The sequence below is a fragment of the Elephas maximus genome, chromosome 6, assembly GCF_024166365.1.
Source record: "Elephas maximus indicus isolate mEleMax1 chromosome 6, mEleMax1 primary haplotype, whole genome shotgun sequence".
NCBI lineage: Eukaryota > Metazoa > Chordata > Mammalia > Proboscidea > Elephantidae > Elephas > Elephas maximus.
In genome coordinates, this window is record NC_064824.1 from 108,637,779 (window position 1) to 108,655,769 (window position 17,991).

The 17,991-nt window shown below is 39.6% G+C and overlaps 1 protein-coding gene across 2 annotated transcripts in view; it reads right to left on the reverse strand.

Moving 5' to 3' along the window:
• ACADL (acyl-CoA dehydrogenase long chain) overlaps positions 1-13,431 on the reverse strand; it is a 57,309-nt gene extending 43,878 nt beyond the window's left edge. Inside the window, exon 1 of one of the 2 annotated variants that reach the window (XM_049888081.1) lies at positions 12,974-13,236. In XM_049888081.1, the coding sequence (XP_049744038.1) occupies positions 12,974-13,050 (77 nt within the window). In that variant the 5' untranslated portion in view covers positions 13,051-13,236. Of the gene's footprint in view, positions 1-12,973 lie in introns of both variants that reach the window. The other variant, XM_049888080.1, reaches the window with a different exon arrangement.
• Between the last annotated feature and the right edge of the window lie 4,560 nt (positions 13,432-17,991).

Below are 17,991 nucleotides of genomic sequence, written 5' to 3' on the forward strand. Positions count from 1 at the left end.
TAGGAGCCCTAATACATGGCATAAACAACATATAAAACTTTATAAAGAATGCAGAAGAAAAACTAGATAACTGGAAGCTCCTAAATATCAAACACCTATGCTCATCAAACGACTTCACCAAAAGAGGAAAAAGACTACCTACAGACTGTGAAAAAGTTTTTAGCTATAACTTTTCTGATCAGCGCCTGATCTCTAAAATCTACATGATACTGCAAAATCTCAACTGCAAGAAACAAATAACCCAATTAAAAAATGGGCAAGAGATATGAATAGACACTTCACTAAAGAAGACATTCAGGTAGCTAACAGATATATGAGGAAATGTTCACGATCATTAGCCATTAGAGAAATGCAGATCAAAACTACAATGACATTTCATCTCACTCCAGTGAGGCTGGCATTAAACCAAAAAACACAAAATAATAAATGTTGGAGAGGCTGCGGAGAGATTGGAACTCTTATACACTGCTGGTGGGAATGTAAAATGGTACAACCACTTTGGAATTCTATCTGGCGTTTTCTTAAAAAGTTAGAAATAGAACTACCATAGAATCCAGAAATACTACTCCTCGGAATATACCCTAGAGTAATAAGAGCCTTTACATGAACAGATATTTGCACACCCATGTTTATTGCAGCTCTGTTTACAATAGCAAAAAGCTGGAAGCAACCAAGGTGTCCATCAACAGATGAATGGTTAAATGAATTATGGTATATTCACACAATGGAATACTACGCATCCATAAAGAACAGTGACGAACCTGTGAAAAAATTCATAACATGGAGGAACCTGGAAGGCATGATGCTAAGTGAAATTAGTCAGATGCAAAAGGACAAATATTGTATAAGACCACTATTATAAGATCTTGAGAAATAGTATAAACTGAGAAGAACACATTCTTTTGTGGTTACGAGGCGGGGGAGGGAAGGAGGGTGGGAAAGGGTTATTTACTGATTAGTTAGTAGATAAGAACTACTTTAGGTGAAGGGACGGACAATACTCAAGACACGGAAGGTCAGCTCAACTGGACTGGACCAAAAGCAAAGAAGTTTCCAGGATAAACTGAATGCTTCGAAGGTCAGCGGAGCAAGGGTCGGGGTTTGGGGACTATGGCTTAAGGGGACTCCTAAGTCAATTGGCAAAATAATTCTATTATGAAAACATTCTGCATCCCACTTTGAAATGTGGCGTCTGGGGTCTTAAATGCTAACAAGCGGTCATCTAAGATACATCAATTGGTCTCAATCCACCTGGATCAAAGGAGAATGAAGAACACCAAGTTCACACGATAACTATGAGCCCAAGAGACACAAAGGGCCACATGAACCAGAGACTTACATCATCCTGAGACCAGAAGAACTAGATGGTGCCCGGCCAGAACCGATGACTGCCCTGACAGGGAGCACAACAGAGAACCCCTGAGGGAGCAGGAGAACAGTGGGATGCAGACCACAAATTCTCATAAAAAGACCAGACTTAATGGTCTGACTGAGACTAGAGGAATCCCAGCAGTCATGGTCCCCAAACTTTCTGTTGTCCCAGGACAGGAACTATTCCCAAAGACAACTCATCAGACATGGAAGGGACTGGACAATGGGTTGGAGAGAGATGCTGATGAAAAGTGAGCTACTTCTATCAGGTGGATGCTTGAGACTGTGTTGGCATCTCTTGTCTGGAGGGGAGATAGGAGGGTAGAGAGGGTTAGAAACTGGCAAAATTGTCACGAAAGGAGGGACTGGAAGGAGGGAGCGGGCTGACTCATTAGGGGGAGAGTAAGTGGGAGTATGGAGTAACGTGTATATAAGCTTATATGTGACAGACTGACTTGATTTGTAAACTTTCACTTAAAGCACAATAAAAATTATTTTTAAAAAATGAGAGAGGCGGGGCCAAGATGGCAGACTAGGTAGACGCTACCTCGGATCCCTCTTCCAACAAAGACTCGGAAAAACAAGTGAATCGATCACATACATAACAATCTACAAACCCTGAACAACAAACACAGATTTAGAGACGGAAAACGAACAAATATGGGGAAGCAGCGACTCTTTTCGGAGCCTGGAGCCAGCGTCCCAGTCAACGGATTTTCTGGAAAAACACGTTTCCCATTGATGGCTCAGAGACAGCAGTCGATATCAAACCACATAAAGCAGCAGACCATGACAGCTTCTACAACCCCCCAAACAAAAGAATCAAAATCTTTCCCAAATGAAGATACAATCCTGGAATTATCAGATACAGAATATAAAAAACTAATTTACAGAATGCTTCAAGACATCAGAAACGAAATAAGACAAACTATAGAAAAAGCCAAGGAACACACTGATAAAACTGTTGAAGAACTCAGAAAGATTATTCAAGAACATAGTGGAAAAATTAATAAGTTGCAAGAATCCATAGAGAGAAAGCATGTAGAAATCCAAAAGATTAACAATAAAATTACAGAATTAGACAACGCAATAGGAAGTCAGAGGAGCAGACTCGAGCAATTAGAATGCAGACTGGGAAATCTGGAGGACCAGGGAATTAACACCAACATAGCTGAAAAAAAATCAGATAAAAGAATTAAAAAAAATGAAGAAACCCTAAGAATCATGTGGGACTCTATCAAGAAGGATAACTTGCGTGTGATTGGAGTCCCAAAACAGGGAGGGAGGACAGAAAACACAGAGAAAATAGTTGAAGATCTCCTGACAGAAAACTTCCCTGACATCATGAAAGACGAAAGGATACCTATCCAAGATGCTCATCGAACCCCATTTAAGATTGATCCAAAAAGAAAAACACCAAGACATATTATCATCAAACTTGCCAAAACCAAAGATAAACAGAAAATTTTAAAAGCAGCCAGGGAGAAAAGAAAGGTCTCCTTCAAGGGAGAATCAATAAGAATAAGTTCAGACTACTCAGCAGAAATCACGCAGGCAAGAAGGGAATGGGACAACATATACAGAGCACTGAAGGAGAAAAACTGCCAGCCAAGGATCATATATCCAGCAAAACTCTCTCTGAAATATGAAGGCGAAATTAAGATATTTACAGGTAAACACAAGTTTAGAGAATTTGCAAAAACCAAACCAAAACTACAAGAAATACTAAAGGATATTGTTTGGTCAGAAAACCAATAATATCAGATACCAGCACAACACAAGGTCACAAAACAGAACATCTTGATATCAACTCAAATAGGGAAATCACAAAAACAAATTCAGATTAATTAAAAAAAAAATACTCATAACAGGGAATCACTGAAGTCAATACGTAAAAGATCACAATAATCAAAAAGAGGGACTAAATACAGGTGGCATAGAACTGCCATATGGAGAGTGATACAAGGCGATATAGAACAATACAAGTTAGGTTTTTACTTAGAAAAATAGGGGTAAATATTAAGGTAACCACAAAGAGGTATAACAACTCCATAATTCAATATAAAAGCCAAGAAAAACGTAATGACTCAACAAACATAAAGTCAAACACTATGAAAATGAGGATCTCACAATTTACTAAGAAAAACATCTCAGCACAAAAACGTAAGTGGAAAAATGAAATTGTCAACAACACACATACAAAGGCATCAAAATGACAACACTAAACACTTATTTATCTATAATTAGCTGAATGTAAATGGACTAAATGCACCAATAAAGAGACAGAGAGTCTCGGACTGGATAAAGAAACACGATCCGTCTACGTGCTGCCTACAAGAGACACACTTTAGACTTAGAGACACAAACAAACTGAAACTCAAAGGATGGAAAAAAATATATCAAGCAAACAATAAGCAAAAAAGAAGAGGAGTAGCAATATTAATTTCTGACAAAATAGAGTTTAGACTTAAATCCACCACAAAGGATAAAGAAGGACACTACATAATGATAAAAGGGACAATTGATCAGGAAGACATAACCATATTAAATATTTATGCACCCAATGACAGGGCTGCAAGATACATAAATCAAATTTTAACAGAACTGAAAAGTGAGATAGACACCTCCACAATTATAGTAGGAGACTTCAACACACCACTTTTGGAGAAGGACAGGACATCCAGTAAGAAGCTCAATAGAGACACGGAAGACCTAATTACAACAATCAACCAACTTGACCTCATTGACTTATACAGAACTCTCCATCCAATTGCTGCAAAGTATACTTTTTTTTCTAGCACACATGGAACATTCTCTAGAATAGGCCACATATTAGGTCATAAAACAAACCTTTGCAGAATCCAAAACATCGAAATATTACAAAGCATCTTCTCAGACCACAAGGCAATAAAAGTAGAAATCAGTAACAGAAAAACTAGGGAAAAGAAATCAAATACTTGGAAACTGAACAATACCCTCCTGAAAAAAGACTGGGTTATAGAAGACATCAAGGAGGGAATAAGGAAATTCATAGAATGCAACGAGAATGAAAATACTTCCTATCAAAACCTCTGGGACACAGCAAAAGCAGTGCTCAGAGGCCAATTTATATCGATAAATGCACACATACAAAAAGAAGAAAGAGCCAAAATCAGAGAACTGTCCCTACAATTTGAACAAATAGAAAGTGAGCAACAAAAGAATCCATCAGGCACCAGAAGAAAACAAATAATAAAAATTAGAGCTGAACTAAATGAATTAGAGAACAGAAAAACAATTGAAAGAATTAACAAAGCCAAAAGCTGGTTCTTTGAAAAAATTAACAAAATTGATAAACCATTGGCTAGACTGACTAAAGAAATACAGGAAAGGAAACAAATAACCCGAATAAGAAACGAGAAGGGCCACATCACAACAGACCCAACTGAAATTAAAAGAATCATATCAGATTATTATGAAAAATTGTACTCGAACAAATTTGCAAACCCAGAAGAAATGGATGAATTCCTGGAAAAACACTACCTACCTAAACTAACACATGCAGAAGTAGAACAACTAAATAGACCCATAACAAAAAAAGAGATTGAAATGGTAATCAAAAAACTCCCAACAAAAAAAAAGCCCTGGCCCAGACGCTTCACTGCAGAGTTCTACCAAACTTTCAGAGAAGAGTTAACACCACTACTACTAAAGTTACTTCAAAGCATAGAAAATGACAGAATACTACCCAACTCATTCTATGAAGCTGCCATCTCCCTGATACCAAAACCAGGTAAAGACGCCACAAAAAAAGAAAATTACATACCTATATCCCTCATGAACATAGATGCAAAAATCCTCAACAAAATTCTAGCCAACAGAATTCAACAACATATCAAAAAAATAATTCACCACGATCAAGTGGGATTTATACCAGGTATCCAAGGCTGGTTTAGTATCAGAAAAACCATTCATGTAATGCACCCATATAAATAAAACAAAAGACAAAAACCACATGATCTTATCAATTGATGCAGAAAAGGAATTTGACAAAGTCCAACACCCATTTATGATAAAACTCTCACCAAAATAGGAATTGAAGGAAAATTCCTCAACATAATAAAGGGCATCTATGCAAAGCCAACAGCCAACATCACTCTAAATGGAGAGAACCTGAAAGCATTTCCCTTGAGAACGGGAACCAGACAAGGATGCCCTTTATCACCTCTCTTATTCAACATCATGCTAGAAGTCCTAGCCAAGGCAATTAGGCTAGACAAAGAAATAAAGGCCATCCGGATTGGCAAAGAGGAAGTAAAATTATCTCTGTTTGCAGATGACATGATCTTATACACAGAAAACCCTAAGGAATCCTCCAGAAAACTACTGAACTAATAGAAGAGTTTGGCAGAGTCTCAGGTTATAAGATAAACATACAAAAATCACTTGGATTCCTCTACATCAACAAAAAGAACATCGAAGAGGAAATAACCAAATCAATACCATTCACAGTAGCCCCCAAGAAGATAAAATACTTAGGAATAAATCTTACCAAGGATGTAAAAGACCTATACAAAGAAAACTACAAAGCTCTACTACAAGAAATTAAAAAGGACATACTTAAGTGGAAAAACATACCTTGCTCATGGATAGGAAGACTTAACATAGTAAAAATATCTATTCTACCAAAAGCCATCTATACATACAATGCACTTCCGATCCAAATTCCAATGTCATTTTTTAAGATGATAGAGAAACAAATCACCAACTTCATATGGAAGGGAAAGAAGCCTTGGATAAGCAAAGCATTACTGAAAAAGAAGAAGAAAGTGGGAGGCCTTACTCTACCTGATTTCAGAACCTATTATACAGCCACAGTAGTCAAAACAGCCTGGTACTGGTACAACAACAGGCACATAGACCAGTGGAACAGAATTGAGAACCCAGATATAAATCCATCCACATATGAGCAGGTGATATTTGACAAAGGCCCAGTGTCAGTTAACTGGGGAAAAGATAGTCTTTTTAACAAATGGTGCTGGCATAATTGGATATCCATTTGCAAAAGAATGAAACAGGACCCATACCTCACAGTATGCACAAAAACTAACTCCAAGTGGATCAAAGATTTAAACATAAAGAATAAAACGATAAAGATCATGGAAGAAAAAATAGGGACAACCCTAGGAGCCCTAATACAAGGCATAAACAGAATACAAAACATTACCAAAAATGATGAAGAGAAACCAGATAACTGGGAGCTCCTAAAAATCAAATACCTATGTGCATCTAAAGACTTCACCAAAAGAGTAAAAAGACCACCTACAGACTGGGAAAGAATTTTCAGCTATGACATCTCCGACCAGCGCCTGATCTCTAAAATCTACATGATTCTGTCAAAACTCAACCACAAAAAGACAAACAACCCAATCAAGAAGAGGGCAAAGGATATGAACACACACTTCACTAAAGAAGATATTCAGGCAGCTAACAGATACATGAGAAAATGCTCTCGATCATTAGCTATTAGAGAAATGCAAATTAAAACTACGATGAGATTCCATCTCACTCCAACAAGGCTGGCATTAATCCAAAAAACACAAAATAATAAATGTTGGAGAGGCTGCGGAGAGATTGGAACTCTTATACACTGCTGGTGGGAATGTAAAATGGTACAACCACTTTGGAAATCTATCTGGCGTTATCTTAAACAGTTAGAAATAGAACTACCATACAACCCAGAAATCCCACTCCTCGGAATATACCCTAGAGAAACAAGAGCCTTCACACAAACAGATATATGCACACCCATGTTTATTGCAGCTCTGTTTACAATAGCAAAAAGCTGGAAGCAACCAAGGTGTCCATCAATGGATGAATGGGTAAATAAATTGTGGTATATTCACACAATGGAATACTACGCATTGATAAAGAACAGTGACGCATCTGTGAAACATTTCATAACATGGAGGAACCTGGAAGGCATTATGCTGAGCGAAATGAGTCAGAGGCAAAAGGACAAATATTGTATAAGACCACTATTATAAGAACTTGAGAAATAGTTTAAACTGAGAAGAAAACATTCTTTTGTGATTACGAGAGGGGGGAGGGAGGGAGGGCGGGAGGGGGCATTCACTAATGAGATAGCAGATAAGAACTACTTTAGGTGAAGGGAAAGACAGCACACAATACAGGGGAGGTCAGCACAACTGGACTAAACCAAAAGCAAAGAAGTTTCCTGAATAAACTGAATGCTTCGAAGGCCAGCATAGCAGGGGCAGGGATTTGGGGACCATGGTTTCAGGGGACATCTAAGTCAACTGGCATAATAAAATCTATTAACAAAACATTCTGCATCCCACTTTGAAGAGTGGTGTCTGGGGTCTTTAATGCTAGCAAGTGGCCATGTAAGATGCATCAATTGGTCTCAACCCACCTGGATCAAAGGAGAATGAAGAACACCAAGGACACAAGGCGATTACGAGCCCAAGAGACAGAAAAGGCCACATGAACCACAGACTACATCATCCTGAGACCAAAAGAACCAGATGGTGCCTGGCTATAACCAATGACTGCCCTGACAGGGAACACAACAGAGAACCCCTGAGGGAGCAGGAGAGCAGTGGGATGCAGACCCCAAATTCTCCTAAGACCAGACTTAATGGTCTGACTGAGACTAGAAGGACCCCGGTGGTCATGGCCCCCAGATCTTCTGTTGGCCCAGGAATGGAACCATTCACGCAAGGCAGATCACAATCACACTCGCTAAAACCAAAGACAAAGAAAAAAATCTTGCGAGCAGCTCAAGAAAAGCAGAGTCACGTACAGAGGAGAAACAATAAGGCTAAGCTCTGATTATTTGGCAGAAACCATGCAGGCAAGAAGGCAATGGGATGACATACATAAAACCTTGAAAGAAAAAAAAATTGCCAACCAAGAATAATATATCCTGCAAAACTTTTGTTCAAATATGATGGTGAAATTAGGACATTTCCAGATGAACAGAAATTAAGGGAATATGTAAAAACCAAACCAAACTTAGAAGGATTATGAAAGGGAGTCCTTCAGTCTGAGAACAAACAACATCAGACCACAGCCTGAATCTAAGAGGCAAGACTGTACCAGCCAGATATCAATCTAGGAAATGAACTCTCAAGGACTATCCAAAATCAAAACGATTGCACAGGGAACCAGAGAGGTTAATCTGTAAATAACAATGTCAGAAAAATAAAAGAGAATAAATGGTATAGGTATAGAACTTTCTAACAGAGAGGAAGGCAAGGCAATACCAAGTAATAATAGACTGGTTCAAACCTAGGAAGATAAGGGTAAATTTCAAGGTAACCACACAGAAAGTTAATAAACCTACCCATCAAAATAAAGAAGAAATACATAAAGTCTCGATAAAAACAAAATCTACAAAAACAGAAGAAATCAAAAAGAAATCCACAAACAAGATGAACTCAGCACAGGAGAGTAAGAGGAACAAAGAAAATGTTAGCACCAAAAAAAAAAAAGCACTACAAAATGACAGCAATAAACTCACACCTATCAATAATTACACTGAATGTAAATGGCCTAAATGCACCCGTAAAGAGACAGAGAGTAAAAGAATGGACAAAAAAACAGGATCCATCGATATGCTGTCTACAAGAGACACACCTCAGAAAGAAAGATGTAAATTTATTAAAAATCAAAGGATGGAAAAAAAAATATCAAGCAAATAACTACCAAAAAAGAGCAGGAGTGGCAATACTACTCTCAGATAAGATAGACTTTAAAACAAAATCCACTGTAAAAGACAAAGATGGGCACTATATAATGATTAAAGGGATGATCCATCGTGAAGACTTAACCATCAAAAACATCCATGCACACAATGACGGGGTCCTAAATACATAAAACAAACTCTAAGAGCACTGAAAACAGAAATTGACAGTTCCAGAATAATAGTAGGAGACTTGAACACACCACTCTCAGTAAAGGACAGAACCTCCAGAATGAAACTCAACAAAGATAAAAAGAGCCAAAGAGCACAATCAGCCAACTTGACCTCATAGACATATATAGAACACTGCTCCCTACAGCTGCAAAGTACACATTCTTTTTCAACGCACATGGAATGTTCTCCAGGATAGACCATATCTTAGGCCACAGAGCAACCCTCAACAAAATCCAAAGCAGTGAGATAATGAAAAGTATCTTCTCTGACCACGCTGCCATCAGATTAGAAATTAAGAACAGGAAGAAAAAAAAATCAATTACATGGAAACTGAGTAACACCCTGCTTAAAAACCACTAGGTTATAGAATAAATCAAGGATGGAACGAAAAAGTTCCTAGAATCAAACGAGAATGAAAACACATCATACCAAAACCTCTGGGACACAGTACAGGCCGTCCTCAGAGGTCAATTTATAGCAATGGATGCACACATCAAAAAAGAAGAAAGGGACAAAATGAAAACGTTAGTTACACAACTTGAACAAATAGAAAGAGAACAGCAAAGGAACCCCACAGGTACCAGAACAAAAGAAATAATAAAGATCAGAGCAGAAATAAATGAAATTGAGAATAGAAAAAACAATAGAAAGAATCAACAAAATCAAAATTGGTTCTTTGAAAGGATCAACAAAATCAACAAACCACTGGCCAAATTGACACAAGAAAAACAGGAGACAACGCAAATAACCCAAATAAGAAATGAAATAGGGGACATTACAACAGACCCAGCTGAAATAAAAAGGATCATAACAGAGTATTATGAAAAATTATACTCCAACAAGTTTGAAAACCTAGAGGAAATGGACAAATTTCTAGAGACACACTACCTACCCAAACTAACACAAAATGACGTTGAAAATCTGAATAGGCCCATAACAAGAGAAAAGATTGAAAACGTAATTTAAAAACTCCCAACAAAAAGCCCTGGCTCAGATGGCTTCACTGGAGAATTCTACCAAGCATTCAGAGAAGAGCTTACACCAGTACTACTCAAACTATTTCAGAACGTAGAAAAGGAAGTGATACTTTTGAATTCATTCTATGAAGCCAGCATCACCCCGATACCAAAACCAAGCGAAGACACCACAAAAAAAAAAACAAAATTACAGATCAATATCTCTCGTGAATATAGATGCAAGAATTCTCAACAAAATTCTAGCCAATAGAATTCAGCATCACATTAAAAAAATAATACACCATGACCAAGCAGTTTTCATACCAGGTATGCAAGGATGGTTCAACATTAGAAAATCAATCAACATAATCCACCACATAAATAAAAGGAAAGGAAAGAATCACATGATCATCTCAATTGACGCAGAAAAGGCATTCGACAAAGTCCAACACCCATTCCTGGTAAAAACTCTCAATAAAACAGGTATAGAAAGGAAATTTCTAAACACATTAAAGGCATCTATGTAAAACCAATGGCCAACATTGTTCTCAATGCAGAGAAGCTGAAAACATTCCCCTGGAGAACAGAAACAAGACAAGGATGCCCTTTATCACCACTCCTTTTGAACACTGTATTAGAAGTCTCAGCTAGTGCAATAAGGCAAGAAACAGAAATAAAGGGCATCCAAATTGGTAATGAAAATGTTAAACTGTCCCTATTTGGGGATGATATGATACTATACTTAGAATCCTATGGAGCAGTTCTTCTGCGTAACACATGGGGTCACACCATGTGTCAGAATTGACTGGAGAGGTTTTTTTTTTTTCCATAGATGAGCATAACCCACATAAAATAATCTTTGGGATCCTCTAATTTTAAGGCTGTCCCTGCATGGTGCAAATTGTTAAGTGCTTGGCTGCTGACTGAAAGGCTGGCAGTTTGAATGTACCCAGAGATGCCTTGAAAGAAAGGCCTGGCAATCTACTTCTGAAAAATCAGCCATTGAAAACCCTATGAATGACAATTCTACTCTGACACACACGAATTCCCTATGAGTTCATGGCAATTGCTTTTTTTTTTCTTTTGAGAGTGAAATGGGGTCCAGACACCAGAAAGTTCTGGGAATCACTGTCTTATGAAGTTCCAGGGAAGAGCTTAGACACATATGTGTATCCTGAACTAAAGTCACCTCCTCCATGAAGCCCTCCCAACCTCACCAGGAAGAGCAGGCATTTTGTTTGCCTGGCCCATGGCATTTTTTTTTTTTTAAAGGGTACATTTTATTGTACGTAAAACATACCTCAAAAAAGAAATGCACTAACATATACACACATGGGAAAAGGACTATAAAATGATGTTAAGTAAAAAAGGATATAGCAGAAGGAGAGGGACAGGGGCTTTTTTTTCATTCTAAGGCTTCAGCAAATTGATTTTTAAAATCATGTTCTTATATTTCTTTACTTAAAAAAAACAAGCAAAAATGAGAGGCAAGGAGGTGAATTTGGAACGTACACAACTCCAAGAAGCTTCCTAGAGAGCGAGAGCAGAGAAAGGGGCTTTGATTGGAAACAATATAACTCCAAAGGAATTTTTTTTTTAATTTCTTTTGTTTTAGGTGAAAGTTTACAGAGCAAATTAGTGAAACAAATTGTACACGGTGTTCCATGGCACTGGTTCCAATCCCCACACTGTGTCAAACTGTCCCCCAATTCCGCCCCGGGTTCCCCATTTCCTTTCTGTGGTTTTCCTACCCCTTCCTGCCTCCTCATCTTTACTTTTGGGCAAATGTTGCCCTTTTGGTTTCCTATGTCCCATGTTCTTTTTGGGTGTTATTGTTTATTTTATATGCCCATCTATTGCTTCGCTGGAAGGTGGTTTCCAGGAAAAAGCTGCAATTCCAAGTCAAAGGAGTCTCTTAGGGCCATAGTCTCAAGTATTCCTCTAGTCTCTATCAGGCCAGTAAGCCTGGTCTCTTTTCTTTTTTTTTTTTTATGGATTTGATTTTTTGTTCTACGTTTTTCTCTGCTCTGTCCAGGACCCTCTATTGTGATCCTGGTCAGAGTGGGTGATGCCCATCGCCATCCTAAGAAGTATTTTACCAGGATGTTGTAATTAGCTAGTTTACCCGTCTTGTCACCCTACTAAACAGCACTTCAGGCTTGCTGAAGTAATGAAAACCATATTGTCACTGGGCCACTTAAAAGCTCCCTCTACCAACTCCTCTGCAATTACTTAAGCAAAGGATTTGTCATTAAACCAACAGTTAATTCCTTTGTCTGACAGGGTCGTCTCCAGAAGATTCCTGACCCAGAGTGTTTCTTTTGGACACTTCTCTATACGTTCGAGGTTTCCAAGTTCACTATCAGGCAGCGGGTCCGGCCCCAGACAGCAGACATCCTTTGGCACACTTGTGTCGCGTCCAAGTAAACAGGCCTAAGGGCTCAGCCCGAGCTCCTGATGCTGCGCTCAGAGGTTGCCTACCCGCTCCTGGGCCCGGGTGAGCTTTGGGCGAAGCCTCTCTTCCTGTTTTCACTGCATGTTAGGCGGCGGCTATTTCTGAGGGCCGAGTTTCAGGAACCGAGGCCGTGGCCTCCCCTGGGCTGCCGGCCCAGCCCAAGCCCGGTCGGGGCTACCATCCCCCCGCTAGGCGCTGCCTCGTTCCACTACCCCAAGGAGCGTTGGCGCAGCGGCACCCTCCCGGCAGCTTCCGACCGCCTGCACTCACCTCGCGGCCGGCGGCGGGCGCGGCGCACTGAGGCCGCCCCAGAGGCGCAGGAATCCGCGGAGGAGCCGCGTGGTCATAGTGGTGACTTCGCGGGGTCGCAAGGAGTGTGGGGGCGACTCTGGGCGGCCGCGCTGCGGCAAGCGGGGCGCTGGGAGGACGGGCTGTCGCCGGACGGGTCCGCCGGGCAGTCCTGACGATAACCGTCCTTCAGCTGTCTGCCTGGTCCAGTGCTCTGTCCCGCCCCTAAACGCCCTTGGGTCGCCCTCTCAGTGCACCGGTGCCCTTCCGCGCTGCAGGAGTATCGCCGTGGCTGCACGACACGGCTCTCTCAAGAGTTTTATCAGTTGAAGAATCTAAAAACAGAACTTTTGCTGTTCTAAGCACGCTTTCTTACTTCCTTATCTAAGTTCTTAACCTTTTTATGGTCCTGAAACTCTTTCGGAAACGCCGGTGGCGTAGTGGTAAAGTGCAACGAAGGCTAACCATAAGGGTTGGCGGTTTAAATCCGCCAGGCGCTCCTTGGAAACGCTACGGGGCGGTTCTACTCTGTCCTAGAGGGTCGGGGTGAGTCGGAATCGACTCGACGGCACTGGGTTTGGGTTTTTTTTGTTGTTGTTGTTTGGAACCTCTTTCACAAACCAGTGAAAGCTGTGGAGTCCCCGAATGCACTGAAACAAATCCACAAAATCGTACATTCATTTTACTTTGTGATGTTGGAAATGGACTTATTCCACATGTTGTTAGGTGCCATGGAGTGGGTTCCGACTCAAAGTCACTCTATGTACAACGGTAGGAAACACTGCGTGGCCTGTGCCATCCTCACAATCGTTGTTACATTTGAGCCCCTTGTTGCAGTCACAGTCAGTCCATTTTGCTGAGAGTCTTCCACTTTATCTCTGACCCTCTACTTTACCAAGCATGATGTCCTTCTCCAGGGAGTGGTCCCTACTAATAATATGTTCAATGTACGTGAGACAATTCTCACCATCCTTGATCCAAGGAGAACTCTGTACTTCTTCGGGACATATTTGTTTATTCTTCTGGCAGTCCATGGTATTATTCAGTATTCTGCACCAACACCATAATTCGAGCGCATCAATTCTACTTTGGTCTTCCTTATTTATTGTCAAACTTTCCCATGCATATGAGACGATTGAAAACACCATGGCTTGGGTCAGGTGCACCTTAGTCCTCAAAGTGACATGTCTGGTTTTTTTTTTTTTTTTTTTTTTTTAGCACTTTAAAGAGGTCTTTTGCAACAGACTTGCCCAGTGCAACACGTTGCCTGATTTCTTGACTGCTACTTCCATGGGCATCACTATTGTGGATCCAAGTAAAATGAAATCCTTGACAACTTCAATATTTTCTTTGTTTATCATGATGTTGCTTATTGACCCAGTTGTGAGGATTTTTGCTTTCTTTAAATTGAGGGGAAATTCATACTGAAGGCTGTAGTCTTTGATCTTCATCAGTAAATGCTTCAAGTCCTCTTCACTTTCAGCAAGCAAGGTTTTGTCATTTGCTTATTGAAGGTTGTTAATGAGTCTTCTTCCAATCCTGATACCATGTTGTTCTTCATATAGTCCATCTTCTCAGATTATTTGCTCAGCATACAGACTGAATAAGTATGGTAAAAGGATACAACCCTGACACACATCTTTCCTGACTTTAAACCATGTTGTACTCCCTTGTTCAGTTTGAACGTCTGCCTCTTGGTCTAGGTATAGGTTCCTCATGAGCACAATTAAGTCTTCTGGAATACTCATTCTTTGCAACGTTATCCATCATTTGTTATGATCCACATAATCGAATGTCTTTGCATAGTCAGTAAAACACAGGCAAACATCTTTCTGGTAGTCTGTACTTTCAGCCAAGGTCTACCTGGCATCAGCAATGATATCCCTTGTTCTACATCCTGTATTTCACATAGGCAACTATATAAAGCTGTTGCTGTGAAGCTGATTCTACTCATAGTAACCCTATAGAGCACAGTAGAACGGCCCCATAGGGTTTGAGTCAGAACCAACTCGACAGCACCTAACAACAACAACCTTTTTTTTTTTAAATATATTTATTATTTTTTGTATTGTGCTTTAAGTGAAACTTTACAGTTCAAGTTAGTTTCTCATACAAAAATTTATGCACATATTGTCTTGTGACTCTAGTTGCTCGCCCTGTAATGTAACGCACACTCCTCCTTTCCACCCCAGATTTCCCGTTTCTATTCAACCAGCTCCTGTCCTTTTCTGTCTTCTCGCCTTGCCTCTAGACAGAAGCTGCCGATTTAGCCTCATCTATTTCAGCTAAGAACCACACTCTTCACCAGTATCATTTTATCTCTAGTAGTCCAGTCTAATCTTTGTCTGAAAAGTTGGCTTTGGGAATGGTTTTCGTTATGGGCTAACAGAGAGTCTGGGGGCCATGTCTTCTGGTGTCCCTCCAGTTTTAGACAGACCATTAAGCCTGGACTTTTTACTAGAATTTGAGTTCTGCACCCCACTGTTCTCCTGTTCCGTCAGGGACTCTCTGTAACAACAACAATCTTTACAGAAGCAGACTGCCACATCTTTCTCCCACAGAGTGGCTGATGGGTTTGAACCCCAGACCTTTTGGTTAGCAGCTGAGCAGACTGCTAAAACAATGGTGCCACTATCATTTTTTCTTGGAAAAATTGGTAACAATTTCCTGAATAACTATAAATAAAAGTAAAATATATTCAAAACTCAGCTTTAATTTAATTTTCCGACATGATTTGAGTGGAGCTTATGTCCTGCTACTCTCTTTGTACTCAAGTCATTAATACTGTCTAGTAATCTACATTTCAGTAAAGTATGAGCTACAGAGACATATGGATTTGTTTCGCCTGTAATTGGAAATCACGAAGTTTTTTGAAGTCCAAATTAGAGTTTGTAGTGTGGCTTTCTAAGGAGGTAAAGCAGATTATTAAGGCCATTCTAATGGTCTTTTTTTTTTTAATGGAGAGATACTGAAGGACTGAAATGGTGCAAATGAAAAGGAGACATTTCATGTTAGAAATCAAGAACTAACAACTGAATGCAGAAAGTAAGGAAGAAGTTTAAACAGAAATTAGAAGAACATAAATCTTATTATTTGGCAGAGGAAGCACAGACCCCCTCCAAGCTTGCTAGAATTCTGGACTTGCTGCCGTGCCATCTTGAGCAACCCCTCCCATCCAGAACCTGTGGCTCTTGTGTACCTCTTTACTGTCCAAAATATTTCTAGGGTCACGGTACCAAACTCTTGATCTTTAATGTGATAATTGGCTGTTCAAGTAACTGACCATTATGGGACAGGAGGTGATATTTCTCTGAGCCTCTGAAAAATCAGTATAACAATAAAAACTACTTCAGTGTGCTTCTGTGTCACCTGAGAACCACTACCAGCAGGCACACTTGTTGATATACGAAGATGTGGAGTATGTGGTGATGAGGTCCAGGATTCTATATAGTCAGCAAGTTGCACAGGTGATTCTCAAGCTTGAGAACCACAGATCCCACCTAAAGTTGTTGCAAAGAATTAATTAGATATTTTATAAAAAGGACTCAGCACAGTGCTTGGCACATATACCTATTGCCATCAACTCATAGTGACCCTATAGGACAGAGTAGAACTGCCTCATAGAGTATCCAAGGAGTGCCTGGTGGATTCGAACTGTCGACCTTTTCGTTAGCAACCATAGTTCTTAACCATTATGCCACCAGGGTTTCTTTTTGGCACATAACACTTGGTAAATGTTGTTTTCTTCTCCTCTGCATGCATACTCACAGACCTTCCTCGACCTTTTAGGTGATGGTGACTTTTAACAGTGGCCTTTTATAATCAATCAGAAAAAAATTATTTTTTTCCCCTAATTTATGAATTTGCTCTAGTAGTGATATTTCAAGTTAAGTAAGATGGTCCGGAGACAGAACTATGGAGGGGATATTTGGGATAAGCAGGCCTTTGTGGTAGTCTTCAAATTAAATCATGTAGATGACCCTCTTTCTAGTCTTTGTGTAGGGCCAGGCATGCCTATGTAGATGACAAAGGCAAGATTCCTCCACTTAGAGACTTTTAGCAATACTGTCTAAGTCCTTAAGAAATACAGTAAAGTAAGAAACCCCAAGGCTCCTATTTTGAGAGGGAGCAATTAGTGATTTATGTAAAGATGGGTTTCATTATAATTTCCATTTACATGAAAAGATAGAAAAACCCTATCCGTGTGCTTAAGGATATATTTGCTGCTTTTTATACAACATGTAAATGATTCAGATGTGAAACACTAAACAATTCGTTTGGATACTTGCTATACCTTTTTGACTATAATCCCTTGACATATAACCTTGTTATTTTGAACCTTTATCTCTTCCTTTCCTTGGTATTGTTGTTATTTGTTGCTGTCGAGTCACTTCTGACTCATGGCAACCCCGAGTGTGCAGAATACAACTGCTCCATAGGGTTTTCAAGGCTGTGACCTTTTGGAAGCAGATCACCAGGCCTGTCTGCAGAGACGCTTCTCAGGTGGGTTGGAACTGCCAGCCTCTCGGCTAGTAGATCAGGGCTTAACCATTTGTGCCACCCAGGTACTCCTTCCTCAATACACTTGTTATTTTGCTTTTTTTTTTTTTTTCTTCAAAATTAAGTGTTTATTGGAGCACTTTAGGCTTGGCTTATCAATATTTCACCAAAGTTATTGTTTTAACTTTTTATTTAGAAATAATTTCAAAATATACAAAAGTTACAAATGTAGTATAACAAACTTTTTTGTATAATACAAAAAAAAACTTTACTCAGTCATTAACATTTGACCGTATTTGCCACATATACTCATTATTTTTGGATGTTAGATACATTATGCCCCTTCATCCCTAGTGTGTATTTAAGAATAAAGGAGTTCTCTTAATAAGCATGGAGCCCTGGTGGCGCAGTGGTTAAAAGCTAAAGCTGCAAACCAAAAGGTTGGCAGTTCAAATCCTTGGAAACCATATGGGATAGTTCTACTGTGTCCTTTAGGGTCA